Raw genomic sequence first — 27584 nt, forward strand, 5'->3', positions numbered from 1 at the left:
GGGATAGGTATATACTGCAGGGAAAGAGTGATAACTGGAGGCAAGGCAATTACAATGTAATTAGGCAAGATTTAGGATGCATAGGATGGGGAAGGCAACTGCAGGGGATGGGCACATTTGAAATGTGGAGCTTATTCAAGGAACAGCTATTGCAGGTCCTTGATAAATATATACCGATCAGGCAGGGAGGTAGTTGTCAAGAGAGGGAGCCAGGGTTTACTAAAGAAGTTGAAACTCTTGTCAAGTGGAAGAAGTGAGGATGAGGCGTGAAGGCTCAGTTAGGGGGCTTGAGAGTTATAAGTTAGCCAGAAAAGATCGAAAGAGAGGGCTAAGAAGAGTGAGGAGGGGGCATGAGAAGTTGTTGGTGGATAGGATCAAGGAAAACCCTAAGGCCTTCTGTATGTAAATTAAGTTTAAAAGAATGACGAGAGTAAGATTAGGGCCAATCGGAGATAGTAGTTTAAAGTTGTGTGTGGAATCTGTGGATATAGGAGAAGCGTTTAATGAATACTTTTCGTCAGTATTCACATTGGAAAAGGGCAGTGTTAGTGAGAAAATGGAGAAACAGGCTGTTATATTAGATGGGATTGTGGTTGACAATGAGGAGGTACTAGCAATTTTGGAAGATCTAAAAATAGATAAGACCCCTGGGCTGGATGGGATTTATCCTCAGATCCTCTGGGAAGCCAGGAAGGTGATTGCCAGGGCTTCGATCTTTACATCATCATTGTCGACAGGAGTAGTGGCAGAAGACTGGAGGATAGCAAATGTTGTTCCCTTGTTTAAGAAGGGGAGTCGGGACAGCTCTGGTAATTATAGGCCAGTGAGCCCTACTTTGGTTGTGCGTAAGGTGTTGGAAAAGGTTATAAGAGATAGGGTTTATAATCATCTGGAAAGGAATAATTTGATTAGAGATAGTCAGCACGTGAAGGATAGGTCGTGCCTAACTAACCTTATTGAGTTCTTTGAAAAAGGTGACAAAACAGGTGGATGAAGGTAAAGCGGTTGATGTGGTGTACATGGACTTCAGTTAGGCATTTGATAAGGTTCCACACGGTAGGGTATTGCACAAAATACAGAGCTTCGGGATTGAAGGTGATTTAGTGGTTTGGATCAGAAATTGGCTAGCTGAAAGAAGACAGAGGGCAATGGTTGATGGGAAATGTTCATCCTGGAGCTCATTTACCAGTGATGTGTCGCAAGGATCTGTTTTGGGCACTGCTGTTTGTCATTTTTATAAATGATCTGGACATGGGCGTAGAAGGATGGGTTAGTAGATTTGCAGATGACACTAAGGTAGGCAGAGTTGTGGATAGTGCCGAAGGATGTTGTGGGTTACAGGGAGACATAGACAAGATGCAGAGCTGGCCTGAGAAGTAGCAAATGGAGTTTAATGCAGAAAAGTGTGAGGTAGTTCACTTTGGAATAAATAACAGGAATGCAGAATAGTGGGCGAATCGTAAAATTCTTGGCAGTGTAGATGAACAAAGAGATCTTGGTGTCCTGGTGCATAAATCCCTGGAAGTTGCCACCCAGGTTGATGTTAAGAGGGCTTATGGGTATTGGCGTTTATTGGTCGGGAAGTTAAGTTTTGGAGCCATGAGGTCATGCTTCAGCTGTACAAGACACTGGTAAGGCCTCAACGGAAGTATTGCATTCAGTTTTGGTCATTGCATTACTTGAAGGATGTGGAAGCTTTGGAAATGGTTCAGAGGAGATTTACTAGGATGTTGCCTGGCATGAAGGGAAGGTCTTATGAGGGAACTGAGGCTGTTTTCATTGGAGAGAAGAAGATTTGGAGGTAACTTAATCGAAACGTATAAGATAACCAGAGGGTTAGATAGAGTGGACAGTGAGAGCCTTTTTCCTCAGATAGTGAAGGCTAACACAAGGGGACATAGCTTTAAATTTAGAGGTGATAGATTTGGGACAGATATCAGGGGTATCTTCTTTACTCAGAGAGTAGTAGGGGTGTGGAATGGCCTGCCTGCAACAGTAGTAGACTCGCTGATGTTAAGGCCATTTAATTGGGCATTGGACATACATATGAATAATAATGGAACGATGTAGGTTAGATGGGCATCAGATTATTTTCACAGGTCAGTGCAACAATGAGGCCCGAAGGGCCTGTACTGCACTGTAACATTCTATGTTCGATGAACAAACCATTCCTCAGATAAAATGGAGGAACAATTGCCTCATTTCTGAAGAAGAAGTTAGGATTCAAGTAACGACTGAATTGAATAAGTTATGGATCAGAGTAATTCCAGATCAAACCAGTGACATGTTTTGGGAATGAAGTTTGGGAATTATGTTTCCCTTCCTTTTTTTTAATTATGGGAAATATCTAGATTGAGCTAAACAAAGAAACATGAAAGTAGGAATTTTGTGTCACTGAATCCGCAAGTGTATACTTGCAGCCCACCTTGATGTTTAATTTCATCTTATTTATAAATGTCAGTGCTACTAGGGCTGCCATGACTTGATGGCAACTTTTCTCAACATCTATAATGGTGTAAAATTTGCACATGCCTCCTTGTTTACCCTAAATTTGAATCAGTCAGTCAGTCAGAATGAACACAGAACTTTGATGTTAAAATGAGTGGGATAAAATTAAAGCTTACCTAAGTATGAACTGTCATTTCTATCTTGTAGAATATCTTGAAAAACTTTCTTTTCAAATATCGTAATTTTGTCAGATGATTTATGGACTGTTGTGCCTGCCCAGTCATAAGCTCCTACAGCTCCCAACATCAGCACATCCTGAAAAAAATAGATGTTTGTTTTGACTGCAGTGCAACATTAAGAAATTACTCGTTGCTCTGGACACTTAATGGTATGGAGCTGTCCTTATATGTCAAATACCATTTGACTTCCGTAAATACTCAAATTCCTGGCCGGATAACGATGGCCCGGAATCTGTGATCCACTCTTCCAGGAGTCTGTGTATTGCAAAAAGTGCACTCAGTTTTTCTGTCATTGTCCCCGTGTTTGACAAATGTACTCTATGCACATCTAGAACCCCCACTTTGAGTGACTAAGAACACTGAGCCCATGAAAGGACCTGCACAGTCAACGTGTGAGTCCAGGGTTACTGGCCATTCCCACAAATGGTGGGTGGGGGGGGCGGAGTTGCTGGTGGTAATTTCTGTCCTTGTTAGCACTTTTGGCACTGCATCGCCAATGTGGCTATCTGCATCCAATCCTGGCCACTAAATGAAATTTTTCACCAACATCCTCATTTTGGAGACTCTTGGATGACCCTGGTGGAGTTCAGCCAGTATTTGGTAGTGACCGTTGCTCAGGACAATCACCCTTGCTCCCCATAATACTATGCCGTCCCCTCCTGTGATCTGGTCTCTCCGGGTTGAAAAAGGTTTTAATTATGGTTGTGACGTCCCTTTGGTTTCCCCCATCACCACCAGCTGTTTCAGTTTTGGCAGGACCAGATCTTTCTGTGTCCAAAGTCTGATATTTTCAGCTGTGATTGGAAGTGTGTCTAGAAAATATGTAACTATTACAGACTCTTCCAGTGGCAGTCCCACTGCTGGTGTACCTACCAGCTGAAGGTGGCTGAATGGATCTGCATTTGCTACTTGGCCTCCCAGATAGTGTTCCAAAGTGTAATTATTTGCACTTAGTATTAGAACCCACTGTTGAATTTGGCCTGAAACTATGGACAGCACTGCCTTGTCCTCTTTAAGTAGGCCTAGCAGGGGTTTGTTATCTGTTATTCTTATACATTTATGACCTGTAATAGAACTGGTGGAACTTCCTGACTCCAAATATGACCACCAAACCTTCCTTCTCTATCTACCATACTGCATTGGCCAAAATCCTGGTTGCATATGCATATAGTTCCTTTCCATTGGGCCACCTATGAGCTAACACCAGCCCGATGCAGGGAGGCATTTCATATCAGTACCAGATCTTGCTTGGGATTATACTGTGCCAACATCTTAGAGAATGAGAGCTGTTTCTTCACTTTCCTGAAAGCTATGGCTTGGCTCTGTGACCATTTCCGAGGCTGACCCTTTTTTAAGAGTTGATGCAAAGGTGCCAGGATGGAGTCCAGGTTACATATGAACTTTCTGTAATAATTTACCAGCTCAAGGAAAGACCCTAAGCTCTGGTACAAATGTGGAGCTGGGGCATCTTTGATCGCCCTCATTTTATCTTCCAATTGGTGTAACCCTATCTGGTCAACTCTGCAGCCAAAATAGGTCACTTGGGGTGCTTGGAACACACATTTTTCCCTACTGAGGCATTTGCCCACCTGGGAGAAACATCTAACAACTTTGTCCAGGTTCTCTAAGTGCTCCTTATTGGTCTTCCCTCTTATTGGCACGTCAAAATAAATGGTGACTTGGAGTAGACTTTGTAAAATGTTCTCCATCATCTGCTAAAATATTGCACAGGCTGATGATACCCCAAATGTCAGACACGTATAATATGGGCATTCATTGTAGCATACTTCTGGGAATCCTCAAGTAATTGCAACTGCAAGTATACATGGCTCATGAAGGACAGCTTCGTGAAGGACAGATCCCCTGCCAGCTTTGCAAATAAATCCACTATCTAAGGGGTTGGGCATTTATCTGGCAGCAAAAAGCAGTTTACCATTTGGCTAAAATCCCCACAAAGGTGAACCGACCCCTGGGCTTCACAATGAATACGACCGGTGTTGCCCATTCCACAAACTGGACTGGTCTGATGATTCCTTCGCTTCCCCGCCTTCTGATTTCTGCCTCTACTTTTGCCCAGGAGGCAAATGGCATTGAGCAGGCCTTACAGAATCATGGAATTGCTTCCTGGTCAACGTGCAAGCTGGCCTTGGCCCCTTTGATAGTCCCTCAACCTTCCTGAAAGACTTCTGGGTTTAATTAGGGCTTCACTCAGGCACCATTTTCGAATCGAAAAATATTGAGCCAATCTAGGTTAATCCTTCTCAACCACTCAAGGTTGATATGGCTTGATGTTGAGGCCTCGCAGGCGAGATGTCCTCTCATCAACTTACTGTTTATGGACAAGGTATGACCTGTGACTGAGCACTGTGAGAGCCCAATTATCTTAAATACGGTGAAAGTATGGAGGAAAATGTGGCAGGGTGAGGTCAATTTGCTTAAGACTTCGCCGTTAACCCCATTAGTGGGAGTGCCAGGATTTAGACCGGGGTCAATTGACTCCGGCTTTCGAGCATGGGAGGGTAAAGGAATCTCCTGTTTAGGAGACATATTCGAGGTAGAGGTCTTGATGTCTTTCAACCAATGAAGTCAGAAATACCGGATTCCTAATAGGGATATTTTACGATACTTCCAGGTTAGGGATTAAATAGAGATAAAGACCATGCTCTTGGCTCAGCCGTACAAGTTGGATATAGAGAGAAGAGTGCTCTGATGTGGGAGCGCTCTCTCGGTTAGTACCATATATTATCTGCAGAGGGGGAACGCTTTGGAGATATGGAGACTCCATGGGATCTGGAATCAGGAATTGGGGATGAAATCTCATCGGAAACATGGGAGGACATGTAAGGGAATGTAAAGAAAATTTCAATATGTAATAAAGCACAAGCGATGCAATTAAAGATCCTTCACAGGGCCTATATGGCACCAGAGAGGTTAGCAAAGTCTAAGAAAGGATCTTCTCTGAAATGTCCCAAATATAAAATCAGCATAGGCACCCTCACACATTGCTTTTGATCCTGCTACAAGATTCATGGATACTGGGGTGCCATAGTGAGTGAGCTGGAGAAGATCCCGGGAGTTGAAGATAAGGCGGATCTGTTATCCCTTCTTTTAGGATTAATGAATTTGCCCTCTCTGGGTAAGCACGGGATGAGGTTATTTAACATTCTTACACATTATGTGAGGAACAACATTTTAATCAACTGGATATCAGAAAAACCTCCAGGTTTTGAGGGGTGGCACAGACTGGTGATGGAACACGTTCCCCAAGATTATGTGACGAGTATGGTGCACCATGGAACAGAGCAATTTTATAAGACATGGCGGCCATTTTTAAGTTACATAGACATGGGCCTATTGGCAGTACTGATTAGGGCCTTTGAATAGCCGTGAGGACTGTAATATGATGGTGTGAGGACCCCGGGGGGAGGAGGCCTAGTAAAAGTGGGTATAATAACTGTGGACAGGAGCTTCAGTGGAGGTGCGGCAAGTGGAGTAAAGTAGTGTAATGTTATGTAATTTATTTTTATTGGATTGTAATTTAATTTAATACTATTTCATTTAATTTGAGTTTATTTTAACTTGGGTTAAGTTTAATAAATATGAGATGATTGTATCCCTAAGAGTAGTAGGTGGTTTATTGTTCACATTACTGTAATATAATAATGTGGTATTATTTCTACTTTTCTGTATTTTTGTACTTCTTTAACTTTTTGTTTTCTTTTTTGTAAAAGAGTAAAATTTTTTCAATAAATATATATATATAAATAAACTTTCTCAACCAATTCTGTCCCATTAAGCTTGAGCCCGAGCCTTTTACTGCAATTAGTGATAACTGAACCAGCCACTTCTCATAAGAGACTGGAACTGAACTTGTACCTTTAATCCATAAAAATTCCCTGGTATAGGTTCTCAATCTTGCTGATGTCTTGTGCAAACTTAAGACTTGGAGTCCAGAGTGAATTTTGTGAAAGACTGTTTCTGCAATTACTGAAATGGCCGTGTCGGCTTCAATCACCATTAGAACTGGGTGACTGTTTAACTATACGTTTATTTTGATTGGTTCTGATTTGGATGTTGCTAAGCAATTTAACTGTTCCAAACCAGATGTAGGATGTGCACTCTCTTATGTACTAGCCTAAGACTTCTCCTACTCAGTTTAGGTCCAATGGGACTGTTTTCCTGTTTTGAGCTCACATAGCAGCAACTACAATGGCTTGGTGGCTCAGATTCTGAAGAAAGTTTTAACCATTTGGCCAAGTATTGGTTTTGTTTTGGAGTTTAGCAGTGGGCTGACCTACAGTCCCTCTGTTCAAGATATGCCCTGAGTGAGGCTATGTAATTGCTTCCTCTCAAGTGGTGTTTCCCAAGCTCAGTTGGACAGGTGAGTGTGTCCATGTCCATTGGAATATACTCCAACTCATATGCTCCACTTGCCACAGTTTCCAATGGTAAAGTCGGTTGTAGTGCCTGGATGATATCCAGTTGGGCTTCAGCAAGTAGGTGAATGTGAGGACAACAGATGCTGGAGATCAGAGCCAAAACAAATGGCACAGGAAAAGCACAGCCGGTCAGGCAGCATCCAAGGAACAGGAGAGTCAATGTTTCGGGCAAAAGACTTTCATTAGGAATTTGGTGGGGCAGGGGGTGGGGCTGACAGCCAAATAGGATGAGGGTGGGCCATGGTTGTATCATTAACTCCACATACCAAAGTCTCTCAGCATCTCATTAAGGGTTAAGTCAAAGTCACATGTTTCTGCCAGTCCTAATCTTGTCAAAAATCCTGATATGACTCCCTGTTTCTCGAAGTGCTGAGTAAAGCCAATAACATTTCAGAATTAGATGAAATTGGGGTTGTAATATTCTTTAACTAGATCCATCAACTCTGTAAAGGTTTTAGTATTTGGTACCTCAGGGAAACTTAGGCTCCTAATAACTGATAAGGCTGCAGGTCAACAAGTTGTTAGGAGAATTACTCATTGCTTTTCATCTGCTCCAATGCCATTTACCCGGAAAAAAATTCTTTCCACACACTGGTCCACATATTTTTGGCAGCAGAATCAAATAAGTCAAGCTTTCCAAACAATGTCATGATGCTAGCAATGCTTACTCCAACTTAAAGGTGACTGGTGCGAATTAGTTTCTTCAGGTCATGGTTTACTTTTATCATCACTGGAATAACTCCACAGAGGCCAGTATCCCATCACCAAGTCACCCTTTATTTACATGTAGGAAGTCCTTGACATTGATCCAGTTCCATCAGAGTCAGCTTTCAGAATGAATAGAGCCTACAACATGCTTGTTTATATCTGTCAGCCAGAGTTCCCTGATTGGACCAGATTAACAGCCCCAATAAGGGAACTCATATTCTCTGAGGTCCACCTGGCTGAATTTGTTTCAGTCACTACGTATGCTGTTGAAGCTTTTAGTCTTGCACTCATCAGAATAGAATCAGAAAACAACAAATTATATTGCTTGAGAAGATGGTGCAGATGGTCAGCAAGCGGACTCCATTAGCCTTCCTAATAGCTTGCTGTACCTGCATGTTAGCCTTCAGTGACTAATTGACAAGGGCACCCTTTGGACATCTGCATTTTCAAACTCTCACAATTTCAGAAGTACACCTGATTGGAAGTGGCATTGTCATGAAGTATCCAGCAGGAACAGTTAACTGCCAAACTTTTGCTTAAATTCACACCTGGCAAGATAACTCAGATTGGGAGAGACATTAACGTGGGAAGTACATCGGGGTCTCTGGAAAAAAAAAGCTAGCAATACCTTGACTAAAGTTGACCTCTCTGGACTGGCAAGGCCTGTCCCAATCAGAGTCTACTTGCCAACCAATCAATTTCATCTTCTCATGCATTGTTCCCTTTAAAATTTGATCAGTTTGTGATTTCAGTCTTCATGCCTATAATGCATGCATCAAAACTTCCTCAATTAGTTGTTGACCTTGATAATAGAGACTGAAAAATCACCCCAAAAACCATGAATACCTGGCTGGGTACAAAGTGTGCACTGAATCCAACTTGTGCCATTTCCAGTAGGAAGTTATCTTCATTTTTATTGCTTGTCCCTAGAAGAATGAGATCATGAAAATATACAATTACACAACCATAAGTTGCCTTATCCTTACCCTACATTCTGTTATTTTCATTCTTTTGAGTAATTTTGATCAACCAGCTTGATTTCCTGGCTCTTGAAATAATATTGGCACCACAATATAGTCTTGGATCATTTACTCAATATGTCTGGATGAAGATTATACAAGTCAATCATAGAATCCCTACAGTGTGGAAGGAGGCTATTGGACCCATCAAGTCCACACCAACCTCCAGAGAGCATCCCATCCAGATCCAGCCCCTACCACATCCCATCTTTTACCATGGTAAATCTAAACATCCAGGACACTATGGGGTAATGTAGTAGCGTCAATTCACCTAACCTGTACATCTTTGGACTGTGAGAGGAAACTGGCACAGACAGTCACCTGAGGCTGGGGTTGAACCTGGGTCCCTGGTGCCGTGAGGAAGCAGTGCTAATCGCTGAGCCACCATGCCAACCTAAATGCCCCAGCTCCACCTTTTGCACTGATGTGCTGAGCACCCCCATCTTTGAGTATGTTGAGACTTCATCTTGTATTAGTTGTTTAATTATTCTCCACATTTATGACTGAATGGGCTGTAGATCCATGACTATTGCGTAGTGTTTCTATTGTTTGGTATTCTGTTGTTAGTCCTGAACTGTAACTTCACCAAGTTGATACCTCACTTCTATGAATGCCTGATAAAGCTCTTAGTATTCTCTCCTGCACTGTTCATTAAATGATGGCTTGGTGTTAATGGTAAACTGACAGTTGTGCTGAGATGTGAGGTTACAGCTTATGGTTAAATACAATTCTGTTGATGACCCATGAGGCTCATGTCGCTCCAAACTAAAAGCTATGACTTGTTCGGTCAGAAGCAGTGCTCCTGAACCACTCTTGGTGATTGAAGTCCCCCCCAACTGTTGTACATTCTGTGCCCTTGACACCCTTAATGCTTTCTCTAGGTGGTATTTATCATGGAGAAAATCTGGTTCATGAGCTGATTTTGGAGGTGGGGGGGGCGTGGGTATATGGTAATAATCAGCGAACGGTTTCTTTGCTCATGTTTCACCAATACTATGAGAATTTAGGGGGTCTGGAGTCAATGTTGAGAACTCCCAGTAAAACCTTACTAATTGCATATCACTGTGCTACTACCTGTTGTGAGTCTGCCTTGCTATTGGGACAGGTCTGACATCTAGTCATACTCATGGAACCATATTTTACAGCCAATCTCAAACTGTTGCTTGATAAATAGGTCTTCCATAGGAACATAGAAATAAGAGTAGGCCATTCAGTCTGTCAAATCTGCTGCAGTGATAATACCATTATAACTGATTCCACTCCCACTATTCCCATAACCCTTTATGTCATTGATAGTCAAAAAATTATCCACCATCACTTTAGGAATGCTCAAAAGCTGAGCCTTCACCACCTCCCTGGAGGAGAGGGTTCCAAAGATTCACCACCCTCTGCCTCCTCATCTCAATTTTAAAAATTGTGATGCCAGTTCTAGACTCCCCAACCATATAATCATAGAATCACAGAATCCCTACAGTGTGGAAGCAGGCCATTTGGTTCATCAAGCCCTCACCAAATCTCTAAAGAGCATCCCACCAGACCCCACCCCTACCCTATCCCTGTAACCCTGCATTTCCCATGCCTAATCCACTCAGCCTGCACACCCCTGGGCACTATGGGCAATTCAGCATGGCCAATCCACCTAATGTGCACGTCTTTGGACCAAGATGCACTTACCCTGTCCGGTCCTTTAAAAATTCTGTAAGTTTCAATGAGATCAGCTCTTGTTCTTTGAAACTCTAGAGAATGTGAAGTAGTTATAGAGTCATAGAAACAGAGTCATAGGGCCTTACAGCCTGGAAACAGACTTTAATCCTATTTGCCTGTATTTGGCCCATTGGCCCATATCCCTTGAAACCTTTCCTATTCATGTACTTATTCAGATGTCTTTTAAATGTTGTAACTGTACCTGCATCTGCCACTTCCTCTGGCAGTTCATTCCACTTTAAGTAAGAAAATTGCCCCTCACATCCTTTATAAAACTTCCTCCTGCCACCTTAAAATATGCCCCCTATTTTAGCTCCCCCATTCTAGGGATAAGAACCTTGATATTCATCTCATCTAAACCCGGCATGATTTTGTAAACCTCTATAACATCACCCCTCAACTTCCTATGCTCCTGTGAAAGACGTTCCAGTCTATCCAGCCTGCTTTTATAACTCAAATCATTCATTCCTGGCAACATCACTATTCTGAGCCCTGTCCAATTTAACAATATGCTTCTTCTAGCAGGTTGATCAGAACTGCACTCAGTACTCCAAAAGTGGCCTCACCAATGTCCTGTAAAACTGCAACATGATATCCCAATCAGTGTGACCAATCAATCTGACTGGACAGTTCTATGAACCTGAAAACAAGTCTGGTGAGCCTTCATTGCACTCCGTCTCTGGCAAACCAAGCTCTGATTTGAAACCAATCTCGTTACTCCTGTACTCAAATCCTCCCACAATAAAGGTCAGTTTTCCATTAGCCTTCCTAAAGGGCGGCATGGTGGCTCAGTAGTTGGCACTGCTGCCTCACAGCACCAAGGACCTGGGTTCAATTCCCGCCCCGGGCAGTTGTCTGTGTGGAGTTTGCACATTCTCCCCGTGTCTGTGTGGGTTTCCTCTGGGTGCTCCGGTTTCCTCCCACAGTCCAACAGATATGCAGGTTAGGTGAATTGGTCATGCTAAATTGCCCCTAGTGTAAGGTGTAGGGGAATGGGTCTGGGTGGGTTGCTCTTCGGAGGGTCGGTGTGGACTTGTTAGGCCGAGGGGCCTGTTTCCACATTGTAGGTAATCTAGTCTAAAAGTATACTGCAACTCCAGTGATCAATTAACAAGGTCACCAAAGTCCCTCTGCACATCTACACTTTCCAACCTCACATCATTTAAAAGATATTTGGATAGATATATGAATAGGAAAGATTTAAAGGCATATGAGCCAAACACAGGCAAAGGGGATTAGTTTAGTTTGGGAAACCTGGTTGATGTGGACAAATTGGACTAAAGGTGCTGTTTCCGTGTTGTTTGACTCTATGACTCTATATATACTCTGCACCAACCTCTTCTGACCAAAGTGGATAATGTCACAGCTTTTTACATTATATTCCATCTGCCATGTCCTGGCACATGCATGAAGGCAGTCCAAATCTTCCTGAAAACATCTTCTACACAGTATGTGCTAGTATCATCTCCACATTTGGAAATATGAAATTTTGCCTTCATGCCGGAATCATTGATATGTATTGTGAAAAACATCTCTTGCTTCTTTCCTAAATAGTGGAGTGACATTTTCAAGTTTTCAATCTGCAGGACTCATTCCAGAGTGTGTGGAATTTTGGAAGATGATTATTAATGTATTGGTTATTTCTCACTAGCTGTTTTAACACTCTGGGATATAGACCATCAATTTACAGCCCTATAAATTTCTCAAGTATAATCTCTTACTAATACTAATTCCTATCAATTCCTCCTTTTTCCTAGTCACGTGGCTTCCCTAATTCTAGAAGATTTTGTGTATCTCCTTCAACTTTGGCACAAGCCCCAAGTAATCAAATCATCTTACAATCTCTTCTATTCTAATGACAATAGCCCCAATTTTGCAAGTTTTTTTTCTAATTGCTGACAGCGGAAGTAAGGAAGTGTCATATGAAAACTATATGTTGAGGACTGACTATTTTGTCAAAATTCTTTCTATGGTTCAAAACTGCACACAGCATCATTGTAGCAGCCCTTCAAATGGGTTAACAGTTTGAAAATTAAGACCAATAGAGCAACATAAAAATAAAACAGAATACTTTGAAGAAAACAGAAATAAAGATTTACCTTCAATACCAATGATACGTTCTTTGAGAGTACTGGCTATTTCTATTAAAGCAGCTTCCGAGGATACATTAAAAAAATGCTTCTCTTTTGGATCACTTGCAATGGACTTGATTTCCTTGATTAAGTTTTCTGGGTTTATTTGTTCTCTGTTGTAATATCCAAGAACCTATAGAAGTTATTAAAATGGTGAATTCCATTACATGAAAGTGAAATAAACAATTTTATTAACTGCTCCAATTTCAGATAGGTTTTGAAGTCAGGAACTAATTGGTCCTGGCAGAACACAAACTAAGCATGGTATTTATGTCGGAGCAATTTGTTCCATTTGTTAGCACTGACAATGACTTGTTCCATCAATAAATGAAAACAATTATGGTCGGCATGAACTGGTTGGACTGAAAGGTCTGTTTCTGTGCTATGTGACTCCATAACATATAGCAGAAACAAAAACAGAAATTGCTGTAGAAACTGGCAGCATCTGTGAAGAGATTTCTGTTTTTGTTTTGCTCTCTGAAATCAATTTAGACTGAAAATAGACTAAGAGTATGGGTAATTGGCCAGGTTGAAATTGTCCTACCTTTTGTGAACAGGGCAATTTTCCACATTGCTGGATAGATCTCAGTGTTGTAGCTATACTGCAACAATTTGGATAGGGACAGGGCAAATCTACATCAAGGCTATGTTGATAAAGTCTCCCTTAACTTGCAGGATGGTGTCTTTCTTTTTAAGGATGACAATGCCATCCATTAATACTGGAAGAAACATTTCCAACAACACTGTAAACATGGCAGCTGATTTCCCCAGTGTCTCTGGCAGAACACATAGGTGAACCATCAACAATGGAAGAGCAGCAACAAGCAATCAAATAAGTGAAAAAAACAAACAGCTTGCAGCCCTGATGGTCTTCCAGTTGACAATGGAGGACTGAATCTCACATCAAGACTCTTGCACTGACCTTACAGATTTAGGAGGAAAAGGAATTTTCTCTTGCTTTAAAGATTATAACAATGAGGCTATCTTCAACAAGTGAGCTCAATGAAGCTATGAAAGCTATTGAGGAATTTCTCTCTGGTCTAAAGCAGAGAAAATCCTGATATGAAATGTTCTGAATTGCTTATATCTATGTGAGATTTTGCACAAGTTTGTGAGCACAGAGTCAGTACACTTGTACACATCCAATGCTTGGATGGAGCAACTTGAAGAATAAGAACTGGATCCACCAGCTTTTGGAGGGAGTTTGAAGCAGCCACAGAGGCTGCTGGTCCAGTAGGCAACCTGTGGGAAAGGACCATTTCACTGCTCTGGCACAGTGATAAAAAGAATGATACACAAAAACACTCCTCTGGCCCACACCACTTTTCTCCCACACATATTCCTATGCCCAACCCATTCCAGGCCCTGCTGCATTATGCCATCCAGCTACCCTGCAGAGTCTGATATAAACTCCATAGCCCCTCTGTCCTCTGTCGACAGCCTCTCACACCCCCACATCAATTTGTACCGTCGACCTGGCCCCATCACAGTTAACACCTGTGCTGACCTAAGCCTCCAAATGCATCATTCTTGACCTTTATATCCCCTATGTCAACTTTTTTGATTTTATTTTCAAGTAGTTAAAGACAGAAATTGAATTGAATTGAAAGTTTCACATCTCTTTTTGATTATTTAGTTGACTATTCCCTTTGACAACACCAGTGAACTTGAGTTTCAAAGAAATTATGCACTTCTTACACACATTCATGAACTCTTTCACAATCCTGTACGGCAGCTTACCTCTTATAAAATATAAGCAACCTCTTCCAAAGAGTACATGACCTCTCACATTGGCATTCCTGGACCATTTCCAAAGGGTACCTTATCTCCTCAAATCTCCTTTTGCAGCTTCAAAGCTCTTCCAGTAGATCCCTCACCTCTATCCAAGGCCCAAAAGGAGCCTTCCACATCCATCAAAGTTTTACCTGCACATCCACTAATATCATTTATTGTATCCGTTACTCCCAATGCGGTCTCTACATTGGGGAGACTGGGTGCCTCCTAGCAGAGTGCTTTAGGGAACATCTCCAGGACACCGGCACCAATCAACCACCACCCTGTGGCCCAACATTTCAACTCCCCCTCCCACTCTGCCGAGGACATGGAGGTCCTGGGCCTCCTTCACCGCCGTTCCCTCACCACCAGACGCCTGGAGGAAGAACGCCTCATCTTCCGCTTCGGAACACTTCAACCCCAGGGCATCAATGTGGACTTCAACAGTTTCTTCAGTTCCCGTTCCCCCATCTCACCCTAGTTCCAAACTTCCAGCTCAGCACTGTCCCCATGACCTGTCCTACCTGCCTATCTTCTTTTCCACCTATCCACTCCACCCTCCCCCTGCCCCCGACCTATCACCTTCATCCCCTCCCCCACGCACCTATTGTACGCTATGCTACTTTCTCCCCACCCCCACCCTCCTCTAGCTTATCTCTCCACGCTTCAGGCTTTCTGCCTTTATTCCTGATGAAGGGCTTTTGTCCGAAATGTTGATTTTACTTTTTGCTCTAGTTTTGTGACACAAATTCTACTTACCTGAAGCAATTTGAGAATAAAACCCATTGTACTGGACTTCATGAAATTATCAAATGCAAAATTAAAGTTGGCCATTTCATTCGATGAATATTAATGTTGGCATGATAACACTTACTCTGCAATTTTAACAACATTTGCATCAATTTAGTAGAAAAGAGTGTGAAAAACAAAGAAAAATAAGAGTGTGACAGAGGACTGTCACTTCTCTATGTTGAATATTGATCTGCTGATATATCCATCACTGATTCCACAGCTAATGATTTTCTTTGACTGTCCCAATAAATTGAAATTCCTGAGCATGTAATTATAAAGCTCCTACTGCGCTATGCACAAATTTGCAAAGTATTTCATACTTGTTAAATAATGAGTGTCTACTTTGATGACATTTAAAAATGTACTTACAGCAATCCCAAATCGAACAATGCGTTCTTTCTCACATTCAAGAATTGCCTCTGGCAACTTGGCCCTGTCGTGAGATTCACCATCAGTTACAACAACCATTACCTTTGTCGCTTTTGGTCTTCCACCATTTTGAGGTGAGAATGCATTTTCCCTGAAATGTGACAAATTGGTTTAACACATTTCAAAGAACAGAACTAATCCACTTCTTAGTTATATACTGCCAAAGTTAATTACCCCAATTTATTCTATAAGTTAACATCACTACAAACTACATAATTCATCAACATACAATTGAGTATTATGTGAGTTAATTTGTCAGGAAATATAACACTAAACATGAATTATATGAATTACAAGACCTAGTACAGGCTGTACGTATTTACCTGGGGCCAATAATACTGATTTCCAAATCTACGATTAATAGTTAGTTCAATAGTTAGTTCAATAGACCTGTAAAGGTTTACAGCCTAGCATGAGCTCCTCTATCATTATTCATAGTTGCTTTGTCATTGTTTATTTAAATTATCCATATTTCCATGTTATATGATGTTTCCCAAAAGTTAAGTGCTGTCATTGAGGACCACATTTTGTTGCTTCATTACTTGTCTACTCATATTAAAAATTCAAGTCTCTGTCACACTCTATAATACTTCAGATAATATCTTTCATAAATAGTCAATTGATGCTAACTAAACAATATTTGAACATATATACAAAAAGGGAGACTAACTCATTTGTGTTCTGCCATTTTTTTTCTGATATTGAGGTAGCCTAGAATGGATTTTGACAAATCTATAAGAGACAGAAAGTACAATAATTGCTCTCTATTTAAAACACTTCCTCAAAGCAATAGTCTGTATAATGACCTTAACAGGACATTAAACTGCTTAATATTACAGCAGTAAACTACTTGAGAGAACTTCCATTGGAGCTCACTTAGAATTCTAGATCCACAATCATCATGATCTGGAAGGAGAAAGGCAGTGGATGCATGATAGCTCTACCAACAGCAGCAGAAGCTTCCCCTCCAAGTCACACTGCAACCTGACTTGAAAATGTACCATGTTTCCTTCACTGTTGTTGAGTCAAAATCCTGGAACTATCTTCCTAACTGATTGTGGGTGGAGCCCTATGAATTGCAGTGGTTCAGGAATGCTATTTATTACCACCTTTTCCAGGGTAGACCTTAGGACTTGAGAGTGGGAGCTTGGATCTTGAAAAAGAGCCAGTGATGGAAATAATTAGCTCCCACCAATCCTTATCCCTCACTTCCAACTGGGATGACCTGTCTGGGGGAAGTGAGTATGAATTGGCTACTGAAGAGCATCAGCTGGGCAAGTGTTTGTGGATTAGATAGGCCTTGCCCAATCCTTTTCAATTGCAGTTTGGTGGTTGGCAGCAGGGAGGGTGACAGTAAGGCTACATGGAAAATTATACAGTACTCCATTCACAAACCCACTGGTGGAGGCCTGCAAGATAGAACATCATCTCAGAAAAACTAGCCATAGGTAAACTGCATCGTTTAGAGTCATAAAGTCATTTGCATCACAGGAGACCAGATCATCCATGGTAGCCCATTATGAAGAAATCCTGTCAATCCCAGTAGCCTGCTTGATTCCCAAACCCATGCACCACTTACCTGGGAAGGAGTTCCAGCTCATTACCATTTGCTGCAGCACTTAAACTTCCTGCTGCATATCTTGCCCAATAGGTGAGGTGATGGCCTAACGTTACTATCGCTGGACTGTTAATCCAGAGACCCAGGTAAAGTTTGGGAACCCGGGTTCATTTCATGCCATGGCAGATGGTGGAATTTGAATCCAATAAAGCCCAAGATTAAGACTCTAATAATGACTATGAATCCATTGTCAATTGTTAGAAAAATCGACGTGGATCGCTAATGTCCTTTAGGGAAAGATTTTGTCATCTTTACCTGGTCCGGTCAACTTGTGACTCCAGACCTACAGCAATGTGGTTGACTCAAAACTGCCCTCTGGGATGGGCAATAAATGCTGACCTATGTAGTGGTTCCCTCATCCCATGAATGAACAAAACATAACACTGAGAGCCTTGGCCACTGCTAGCCTCTGGGCCTTTTGATTAGATTACTTACAGTGTGGAAACAGGCCCTTCGGCCCAACAAGTCCACACTGCCCCGCCGAAGCGCAACCCACCCATACCCCTGCATCTACCCCTTACCTACACTACAGGCAATTTAGGATGGCCAATTCACCTGACCTGCACATCTTTGGACTGTGGGAGGAAACCGGAGCACCCAGAGGAAACCCACGCAGACACGGGGAGAACGTGCAAACTCCACACAGTCAGTCGCCTGAGTCGGGAATTGAACCCAGGTCTCTGGCGCTGTGAGGCAGCAGTGCTAACCACTGTGCCACCGTGCCGCCCTGGTGAGCCTAAGTTGGCTTTCCTGCACTCCAGGGATCATTGACTCAGTCCAGTCTGTGCCTTACTTTATCTCTGCAGTGATCATCCATCCTAGTGACTCTGCTGGGACTGAAGAACTAACAATCTGACCAGCAGCTTTTGAAGGGGATTGAGACAACTCATTAGAAACCTCAACTGCAGACAATCAGCCATTTCTTCGAAGTCAATTGAAGTTCCCAGCTGAGCGGGTCTGCCACTGATCTTCTGAATTACTTTGACAATATCTTTCCCTCAAATCAGAATAGTTGATGGACTTGGCTTTGAGGCACAGTTTACCTTGCAAAGTTGATTCCCTGAGCTGTGTTTGTTTCTTTTCCTTGCTTTTGTTTGATGTTTTCAGCAAACTGTTCAGCTTCAGCCGTTGTTTTGAAAGTGTTCAGCTTGAATTCAAATCTCGCATCTTCACCATATTGTACAATAGATACCTATATGGAGCGATCAGTTTAATTACCTTTCATGGACAAAATGACAGGAGGACATTTTTTGACTCAATGCAAGTAAAAATGCGAAGCAGGCCTGGCAGGTCTATGGTGAGAGAAGCAGAGTTCAAATTCCAGTTTGATCATGTTTGATCGGATCTGGAAAAAGTTGGAGATCAGTCTTTCAAAGGGAAATGGGAGTAAAGTACGAAAGGAAAGATTCTGGGATCAGTTATTAGGCAGGGTAAAGTACTAAAAGGAATGAAGGTGGGTGAATTGAAGCTGTCTTCATTTCTCCTCTTATATTAGAACTATATTATGCTCGATACAGGACTGATTGGCAACTGGGGTTTCATTTAAAACCTCATCTATTTTGCCCAGTGGGAAGTAAAGCTCCTTGCCATGCCCAAAAGCCTGAAGTGCTGTTTCACATAAGAGTTGGTCTCAGTTTCAGCCTTCCTTAATTCTTTAGTTACTTAAAGGTATGCAGATGTAATTACTTCCAAATCATCGTACACTGTTCTTAGTTTATGACAGATACTGACATGCACAATGTACATAATAGAAACTATAATCCATATCCTTAGTAATGCCATATTTTAGAAAGCCAAATATATACCAAAACTGAAAAAATGAAAGTTACCTGTGTTTTTTTAGGGCCAATGTCTAAACTTCCTGTTAATTTTTTCAGGAAATCTTGGACTGGTCCCCAAGGCCAGATACTGTTGGATCCATCCAGTACTATCACAAGATCCATGTAGGACCCACAACCTATAAATAGAATAAATGCAATGTTAATTGCACCGTGGACTTATACATAATGACCTGAGATTAAGCCATGCCTGTTGACTTTAATTCAGGCAGCATGGGAAATTAAATTGCAGTGTTGAAATAGGAAATTTACAAATGGATATGGATAAGTTAGTGTAAATGGGTCAAAATTTGGCAGATGAAGTTTAATGTGGATCAGTATGAGTTTATCCATTATGGTTGGAAGAATAAATAAGACAACAAATTATCAAAATGGAGAGAAACTTCAAAATGTTTCAGTGCAGAGGAATATGGTTGTCCTCATGCATGAGTTGCAGAAAGATGGAATGCAGGATAGCAAGTAATAAGGAGAGCAAATGGAGTTTTTGTATTTATTGCTAAAGGAATAAAAGGAGGAAAACATTGTTGCACACGTGCAAGGCAGTAGTGTGACCAGATCTGGAGTACTACACACAGTGTTAGTCTCCACACTAGAGGAAAGATGTCATTGTATTGCAGGTAGTTCAGAGGAAGTTCACAAGATTAATTCTAGAGATGGCAGGCTTGTCTTTTGAGGAGAAATTGAGCAGTTTAGGCCTATACTTGCAAGAGTTTAGTAGAATGAGAAGAGATATAATTGAGGTATAAAAGATATGGAAGGGAATTGACAAAATAGATGTAGAGTGTATGTTTCCCTTTGTGGGGCAATCTAGAATGAGTGGTCATAGTTTTAAGAAAAGGGGTGGCAAATTTAAACCAGAGATGAGGAGGAATGACTGCTCTCAAAGGGTTGTGAATCTGTACAATTGACTATTGCAGAGAGTGGTGGACACTGGGACACTAAATACATTTAGGAAGGAGATTGACAGATTTTTAATTAATAATTGCTTAAAGGGTTATGGAGAATGGACAGGAAAGTGGAATTGAGGCTAAGATGTGATTAGCCATGATCACATCAAATGACAAAGCATGTTCAAGGGACTGAATTACCTACTCCTGTTCTTAGTTGTAACATTTTTATGCCAACTTCATGCAGTCAACTCAATTCAATGATTTCAGTATCCAGTTGTGCTAACCAAGCAATTGATTGGCTGGAGATATGAGTTCAAAGATGCCAATGATTAGTATCATTCTAAGCCAGGCTGCACAGCTTAAAGGGAAGATGTGTTATGGTTGGGCCACAGTCTGTTCAAGAAGTGTATCCAACTTAGGAAACAATGAATAATGACAAATTACAGCACACTCCTAGGCTTTTGGACAATGCAGTGAAGGTCTTGGTGGGAAGGAAGTAGAAAGAATAGTGATGTCTTGGAACTAAAAGGGATCAGGAGGCTTTCATGACCCTTGCTTGTATGGAAATTGAAATAGATAGCCATGGAGATCAATGCCAAGTATCAAGCCTTAAGGACCTGCATGTAGTGCCTCAAGTACTCCAATTATCTCTCTAGACTGGCAAAGATTAATGTCCATACCTTCAAATGCAATATTTTCACAACTACACTCCTGGTTCCAGAAATTGTGCAATTCACTGAACATCCATCCTTTACCTACTCACAATCTCTAACCATCAGGATTTGTACCTGACACTCAGTTGCCCAACAAAAACCTTACACAGTTGGTATTTCAGCAAATCTCATACATACATTTCACAGCTTGAACCAATGCCAAGTACTCATTCAGAAGAGCTGTATTAATCTAGCAGATTGAACCACACTCATTGACACACTTCCTTTTCTCTCCTGCATGATAACTTTGGTTCACAACTAGATGCAGCAGGCCAACCCACAAGGAGCTAGTGTTTAAACTCTCAAGACGAGACTGTGCTTACCATCATTGAGATGCCCGTTGTGGGTGACATAGCCAGAAGCAGGGCTGAAATCAGGAAGGAGAATGGTATTTTCATCACAAGTTCTATTTACATTCTACTTTCTTCCTAATCCAGAGCTCCTTTTGGTTTACAAGCTGAAGCAGGACACAAAACGTAACTCCTCCTGCACTAACACCAAACCTTTCTGCCTTTCTCTTTTCAGATACATAAGAACGACAAACTATCCATACAGCAATAGAACGACAAGGATACAGCAGTGATGAATATCCTCATCTTCAGCTTATATTCAACCACTCAGATACTGACACTGTTTACAATCTAAAGAATGTCATAAAATTGGAATGAATCTATGTGACCTTTTTTGGGTGAAGTTACAAAGGACATAAATAAGGCTATGCTATTGATGTGATATACATGGACCTCCAAAAGGATCTGATAAATTACTGCACAACAGATCTGTGAGCAAAAATTATAAACGGGATGGGAATAAGATGAATAAAAAAATTAGCTGACGGTCAGGAAAGACATTGGTGGTTCATGGTTTTAAAACAAAAACAGAAAGAGCAGGAGAAACTCAACAGATCTGGTCGCATTTGCAAAACGTTTGGTAGCATTTGTAAGAGGAGCCTAGTTAACAACTCAAGTCCAATGACAATGTGTGGTGGCCAGGAGAAATTATGTTAGTAAATTTCTTCAGGATCAGTGGGTGGATGCATGCTTTAGATCTTGTTCACAGAGTCATAGAGTCAGAGCTGAATAGCATGGAAACACCCTTCAGTCTAATTCGTCCATGCCAGCCAGATATCCTCAATTAAAATAGTCCTATTGCCAGCATTTGGCCCATATCCCTCTAAACCCTTCCTGTTCACGTACCCATCCAGATGCCTTTTAAATGTTGTAATTGTACCAACCTCTATCAACCTCTATCACTTCCTCTGGCAGCTCATTCCGTGCACGCACCAAGACCTTAGCTATTCCTCATATCCATGCCCTCATGATATTATAAGGTCACCCCTCAGCCTCCGACGCTTTAGGCAAAATAGCCCCAGCCTGTTCAGCCTCTCCCAATAACTCAAACCCTCCAACCCTGACAACATCCTTGTAAATCTTTTCTGAACCTTTTGAAGTTTCATAATATCCTTCCCATAGCCAGGACATCAGATTGAATGCAGCATTCTAAAACTAGCTTAACCAATGTCCTGTACAGCCTCAATATGACTTCCCAACTCCTATACTCAATGTTGACCTAAACATTGGCAGGAGAAAGTGAGGACTGTGGATGCTGGAGATCAGAGTTGAGAGTGTGGTGCTTGTCAAAAAGCTGATCCCTTTTTTTCTGAAAGCTGTTCCTTGGCTCAAGGAGTTTCTGTCCTTGATTTTTTTCAGAAGGTAATAAACTGAGCTGGACTCTGATCAGTCTGGTTTGGCACAGAGTTGAAAAGGATTTTGAGAGGCTTTTTGGTTATATGTAAACAGATGAGACTTCAGGCCAAAGTGGTCATGTTTTAGAAGTGACCTGTATAAAGAGAGGGGAGTGGTCAGCTCTTTAGCTGAGCTGAGCTGTTTTTCAGTTGAGTCCTGAACTGGCAAGTTCAGACAGGGAGCTGTGTGAAAACTCTCTCTCTCTTTTCTGCCCTTCAACTTCAACCTATAAGTATGTGTTCCATTTGTACTAGGTTTTAAAGAGAGTTTGTTTATTAGGAATGTTGTGTGTATTTGTGTGGCTAAGGAGAAATTGAAGATAATGAGTTGAGCTTGTAATATGCCTCATTTACACTTGCATTACGTTAGAAATAACAGACATTCATATGAAATTACCCCTTTACTGCAAACATAAAGAGTATGTTCTCACTTTGTATGTATGTACACCCTCTCTGCATGTCTCATCCATGTTTTAATAAAGGGTATCTGAACCTGATACAATAACATTGCTTTGTCCCCTCAGATTCTGCCAGATCTGCTGAGTTTCTCCAGCAATTTTTGTTTATGTCCTCAACTTGCACCTTGGTGAGCATATTGATTTCTCCATGGCTACACTTTATCAATAATAGTTGACTTGTCATAGGAATATTAGAATTAGGAGTAGGAGCAGGCAATTCAGCCCTTCAAGCCCGCTCCACCATTTAACATGATCACAGCGGATCTTATCCTGGTCTCAACTCCACTTTCCTACTGCTCCCCAAAGACCTTTTAGAGACAAAACAAACTGCAGATGCTGGAATCCAAGGTAGTAATGCAGGAGGCTGGAAGATTTTAGCAAAGCCAGGCAGCATCAGGAGGTGGAGAAGTCAATGTTTCAGGTGTAACCCTTCTTCAGATTAACGTTACACCCAAAATGCCGACCTCTTCACCTCCTGATGCTATCTGGCATCTTGTGCTCCTCCAGCCTCCTGCTGGTCTACCCCATAGCCCTTTGTTACACTGTTCATCAGACACATATCTGTTTCTTTCTTGAATCTGTTGATTGATTCAGCCTTCACTGCACTCTGGGGCAGTGAGTTTCACAGATTCACAACCCTCTGAGAAAAGCAGTTTCTCCTTATCTCAGTATTGAACCTACCTCCTCTCACTCTGTATCTATGACCTCATATTCAAGACTTCTACACAGAAGGAAACATCTGTTCACCATCCACCGTATCAATCCAATTTAGCATTTTATATACCTCAGTCAGATCCTCCCCATTCCCCTGAACTCCAGCCAGTACAAGACCAAGACCAAGCTATTCAAATGCTCTTCATCCGACAGCACTTTCATCCTGGAATCAATCTGGTTAGCCTTCTCTGAACTGGCTCCAGTCCCACCACATGCTTCCTCAAGTAAGGAGATCAAAACTGGACATAATAATCCAGATGTAGTCTCACCAAGCCTTATGTAATTTTAACAACAGTTCTTTATGAATTAATTGTCAATAAATTAGCACTCTGTTCTTCTGTAGTACTAGTTGATGAGATTATTTGAAATTTGGCATTTTTCCCCAAGGTGTACAACTTATACCTCACATTGCTTTATGATTATTGAAAACACCACATTACGATCTTATAGTGATTTTAACCACTTAATGGACTGAAATCAGCTATGGTAATGCAAATCTAAGGGGAGATGTGCTTACGCACTCTGGGAACTCATTGTGTCAAATTGTTTATTAGAGGTACTCAACCATGGAATATGCTCAGGTAGACAAGGTAGTGAAGAAGACATTTGATATGCTCGCCTTTATTGGTCAGTCCGTGGAGTATAGGAGTTGGGATGCCATATTATGACTGGATAGAACATGGGAGAGGTCACTTTTGGAATATTGTATTCAATCCTGGTCTCCCTGCTTTAAGAAGGACGTTGTGAAACTTGAAACGGTTCAGAAAAGATTTACAAGAATGTTGCCAGGGTTGGAGAGTCTGAGCTATAAGGAGACACTGAATAGGCTGGGGCTATTTTGTCTGGAGTGTCGGGGGCTGAGGGGTGACTTATAGAGGTTTATAAAATCATGAGGGACGTGAATAGGGTAAATAGACAAGGTCTTTGCCCCAAAGTTGAGGGAACATAGAAGGCATAGGTTTAAGGTGAGAAAGGAAAGATTTAAAAGGGATCTCAGGGGAAGATTTTCATGCAGATGATGGTGCATGTATGGAATGAGCTGCCAGAGGAAGTGATGGAAGTGGTACAATTCCAACATTTTAAAGGCATCTGGAAAAAAGAATACAAGCATGGACTACTTTCTAAATGGTGAGAAAATTCGTAAAGCCAAAGTACAAAGGGATCTGGGAGTGCTAGTCAAGGATTCTCTAAAGGTAAACATGCAGGTTGAGTCCGTGATTAAGAAAGCGAATGCAATGTTGTAATTTATCTCAAGAGGTTTGGATTATAAACGCACCGTTTTGCTACTGAGCCTTTATAAAGCTCTGGTTAGGCCCCATTTGGTGTACTGTGTCCAGCTTTGGTGCCCACACCTCAGGAAGGACATACTGGCACTGGAGCGTGTCCAGCGGAGATTCACATAGATGATCCCTGGAATGGTAGGTCTAACATACGAGGAACGGCTGAGGATCCTGGGATTGTATTCATTGGAGTTTAGAAGATTAAGGGGAGATCTAATAGAAACTTACAAGATAATACATGGCTTGGAAAGGGTGGACACTAGGAAATTGTTTCCTTAGGTGAGGAGACTAGGACCCGTGGACACAGCCTTAGAATTAGAGGGGGTCAATTCAGAACAGAAATGCGGAGACATTTCTTCAGCCAGAGAGTGGTGGGCCTGTGGAATTCATTGCCGCAGAGTGCAGTGGAGGCCGGGACGCTAAATGTCTTCAAGGCAGAGATTGATAGATTCTTGATGTCACAAGGAATTAAGGGCTACGGGGAGAATGTGGATAAGTGGAGTTGAAATGCCCATCAGCCATGATTGAATGGCGGAGTGGACTCGATGGGCCGAATGACCTTACTTCCACTCCTATGTCTTATGGTCTTATATGATTGCCAATGGTTTGGAAGGATATGAGCCAAATGCTGGCAAATGGGACTTGATTAATTTAGGATATCTGGTCTGCATGGATGAGTTGAACCGAAGGATCTGTTGCCTTGCTGTACAACGCTATGACTCTATGACTCTAAGTAAGAGTCGAAAAGTTCTGTGATAATAATGATGTTATTTCTAGAATGTTTGACATTTTGTAACAATTGGCATCTGAAGTTGAAGCTTACGTTGAACAGTTGGTGAAAAGGCTCTTGATATTTTGAAGTTTGAATTTATATCTGCACACAACCCTCTTGGATAATTCATGGTACCACACTTCTGTGCCCATAATGGAGCACAAGTCTGAAAGAAAGAAAAAATAAATTAATTCTGCTGATAAAAATACTGCAATCTTGGCCTAGCCAGGGGTAGGCAACACCTGGTACCTCTCAATTTTCATGGAGGTGGGACCAACTGCTCAAGACACATTGCAGTTGTTTGAATCTGCTTTTATTTCTCTGTCATCTCCTTAATCAATGCTTTAATGTTTCTTTGCACAAGACAAAGAGGTGTCAAGTTGTAAAGCTTCTGTTATTGTTTTTGGGTTGATTTACACCTTTCTGGGCTTCTAGCAACAAAAGTTGTTTTCTGAAAATTTTGAATGAAGTACCACATATGCTATTCCTCTTGCAGGGTTCATTGGTTCTGTACTGAATATATCCAGAGTGAATGAGCATGTGAGTGCTATGGAGTCTCGTGCAGGTATGAAGGGCTGTTGGGGATGGATAGAAGTGCCATGCATTGGTACAGAGGATGTGAGGGATTATTAAGAATGCCTGGGTGCAATGGTTGGCATAGACCTGGGAGTGCATGGTGTGTCAAGTGTTTTTATTTATTTCACATGTGGGACATAGCCATCGCTGGCTGGTCAGCATTTACTGCCCATCTCTAGTTACCCTTGAAAAGGTATTGGTGAGCTGTCTTCTTGAACTGGCACAGTCTGTAGGTTAAAATCTTCTAGGAGAAAGTGAGGGCTACAGATGCTGGAGATCAGAGCTGAATATGTGTTGCTGGAAAAGCGCAGCAGGTCAGGCAGCATCCAAGGAGCAGGAGAATCACGTTTTGGGCATGAGTTAGAGGTGTAGAAATCCAATGTCAAATTCCTTCATAGTGTAGTGTGCTATGATAGGGATTCTGCAGTGTCCCCACACTTACCTCTCATCTACTTCATGACAACGACAGGTTGTCAGAAAATTTGGACCACTATTTAGAAATTCAATATTTGTATAAATTTACAACAAAAGTAGCTGAACTAAAGCAGATCTATTTACTATGTTTCTCACCTGGTTCTAAAAAGTGATCTTGACAACAGTACTTAACATTACTCAAGAAGGGCTCATGCCCGAAACGTCGATTCTCCTGCTCCTTGGATGCTGCCTGACCTGCTGCGCTTTTCCAACAACACATTTTCAGCACAGTCTGTAGGTTGACACACAATGCCCTTTGGGAGGAAATTTCAGGGTTTAGACCCAGCAACAGTGAAGGAACAGGATAGTGACTGTAGCGCTTGTCCTTGCAGGTGCAGTGGTCATGAGTTTGGAAGGTGCTGTCTAATAATCTTTGACAAATTTCAACAGCAGCTTCTACTGAGCATTGATGGTAGAGGTAACAAGCAAGTTAGATATATAGTCATAGAGTCATAGAGATGGACGGCACAGAAACTGACCCTTCGGTTCAACTCATCCATGCCTATCACATATCCTCAATTAATCCAGTCCCATTTGCCGGCACTTGGCCCATATCCTTCTATACTCTTCCCATTCATGTACCCATCTAGATACCTTCTAACAGTGGTAATTATAACAGCCTCCACTACTTCCTCTAACAGCTCATTCCTTACTCGCACCGCCTCCGTGTGAAAAAGTTGTCCTTAGGTCCCTTTTAAATCTTTCGCCTCTCACCTTAAACCTCTGCCCTCTAGTTCTGGACTCCCCCACCCCAGGGAAAAGATCTTGGCTATTTATCCTATCCGTGCCCCTCATGATTTTATAAACCTCTATAGGGTCACCCC

General features: G+C 41.7%; 1 protein-coding gene across 1 annotated transcript in view; it reads right to left on the reverse strand.

Moving 5' to 3' along the window:
- The window catches only part of LOC140477769 (integrin alpha-2-like), a 188164-nt gene that overhangs the window by 81272 nt on the left and 79308 nt on the right, over window positions 1-27584 (reverse strand). The window contains exons 5-11 of the mRNA XM_072571628.1: window positions 25762-25876; window positions 19131-19258; window positions 18345-18493; window positions 15624-15774; window positions 12657-12822; window positions 8681-8760; window positions 2625-2763 (exon numbers count right to left, since the gene is read on the reverse strand). Of these exons, the coding sequence (XP_072427729.1) occupies window positions 2625-2763; window positions 8681-8760; window positions 12657-12822; window positions 15624-15774; window positions 18345-18493; window positions 19131-19258; window positions 25762-25876 (928 nt within the window). The remainder of the gene's footprint in view (window positions 1-2624; window positions 2764-8680; window positions 8761-12656; window positions 12823-15623; window positions 15775-18344; window positions 18494-19130; window positions 19259-25761; window positions 25877-27584) is intronic.

The sequence above is a fragment of the Chiloscyllium punctatum genome, chromosome 1, assembly GCF_047496795.1.
Source record: "Chiloscyllium punctatum isolate Juve2018m chromosome 1, sChiPun1.3, whole genome shotgun sequence".
Classification (NCBI taxonomy): Eukaryota; Metazoa; Chordata; class Chondrichthyes; order Orectolobiformes; family Hemiscylliidae; genus Chiloscyllium; species Chiloscyllium punctatum.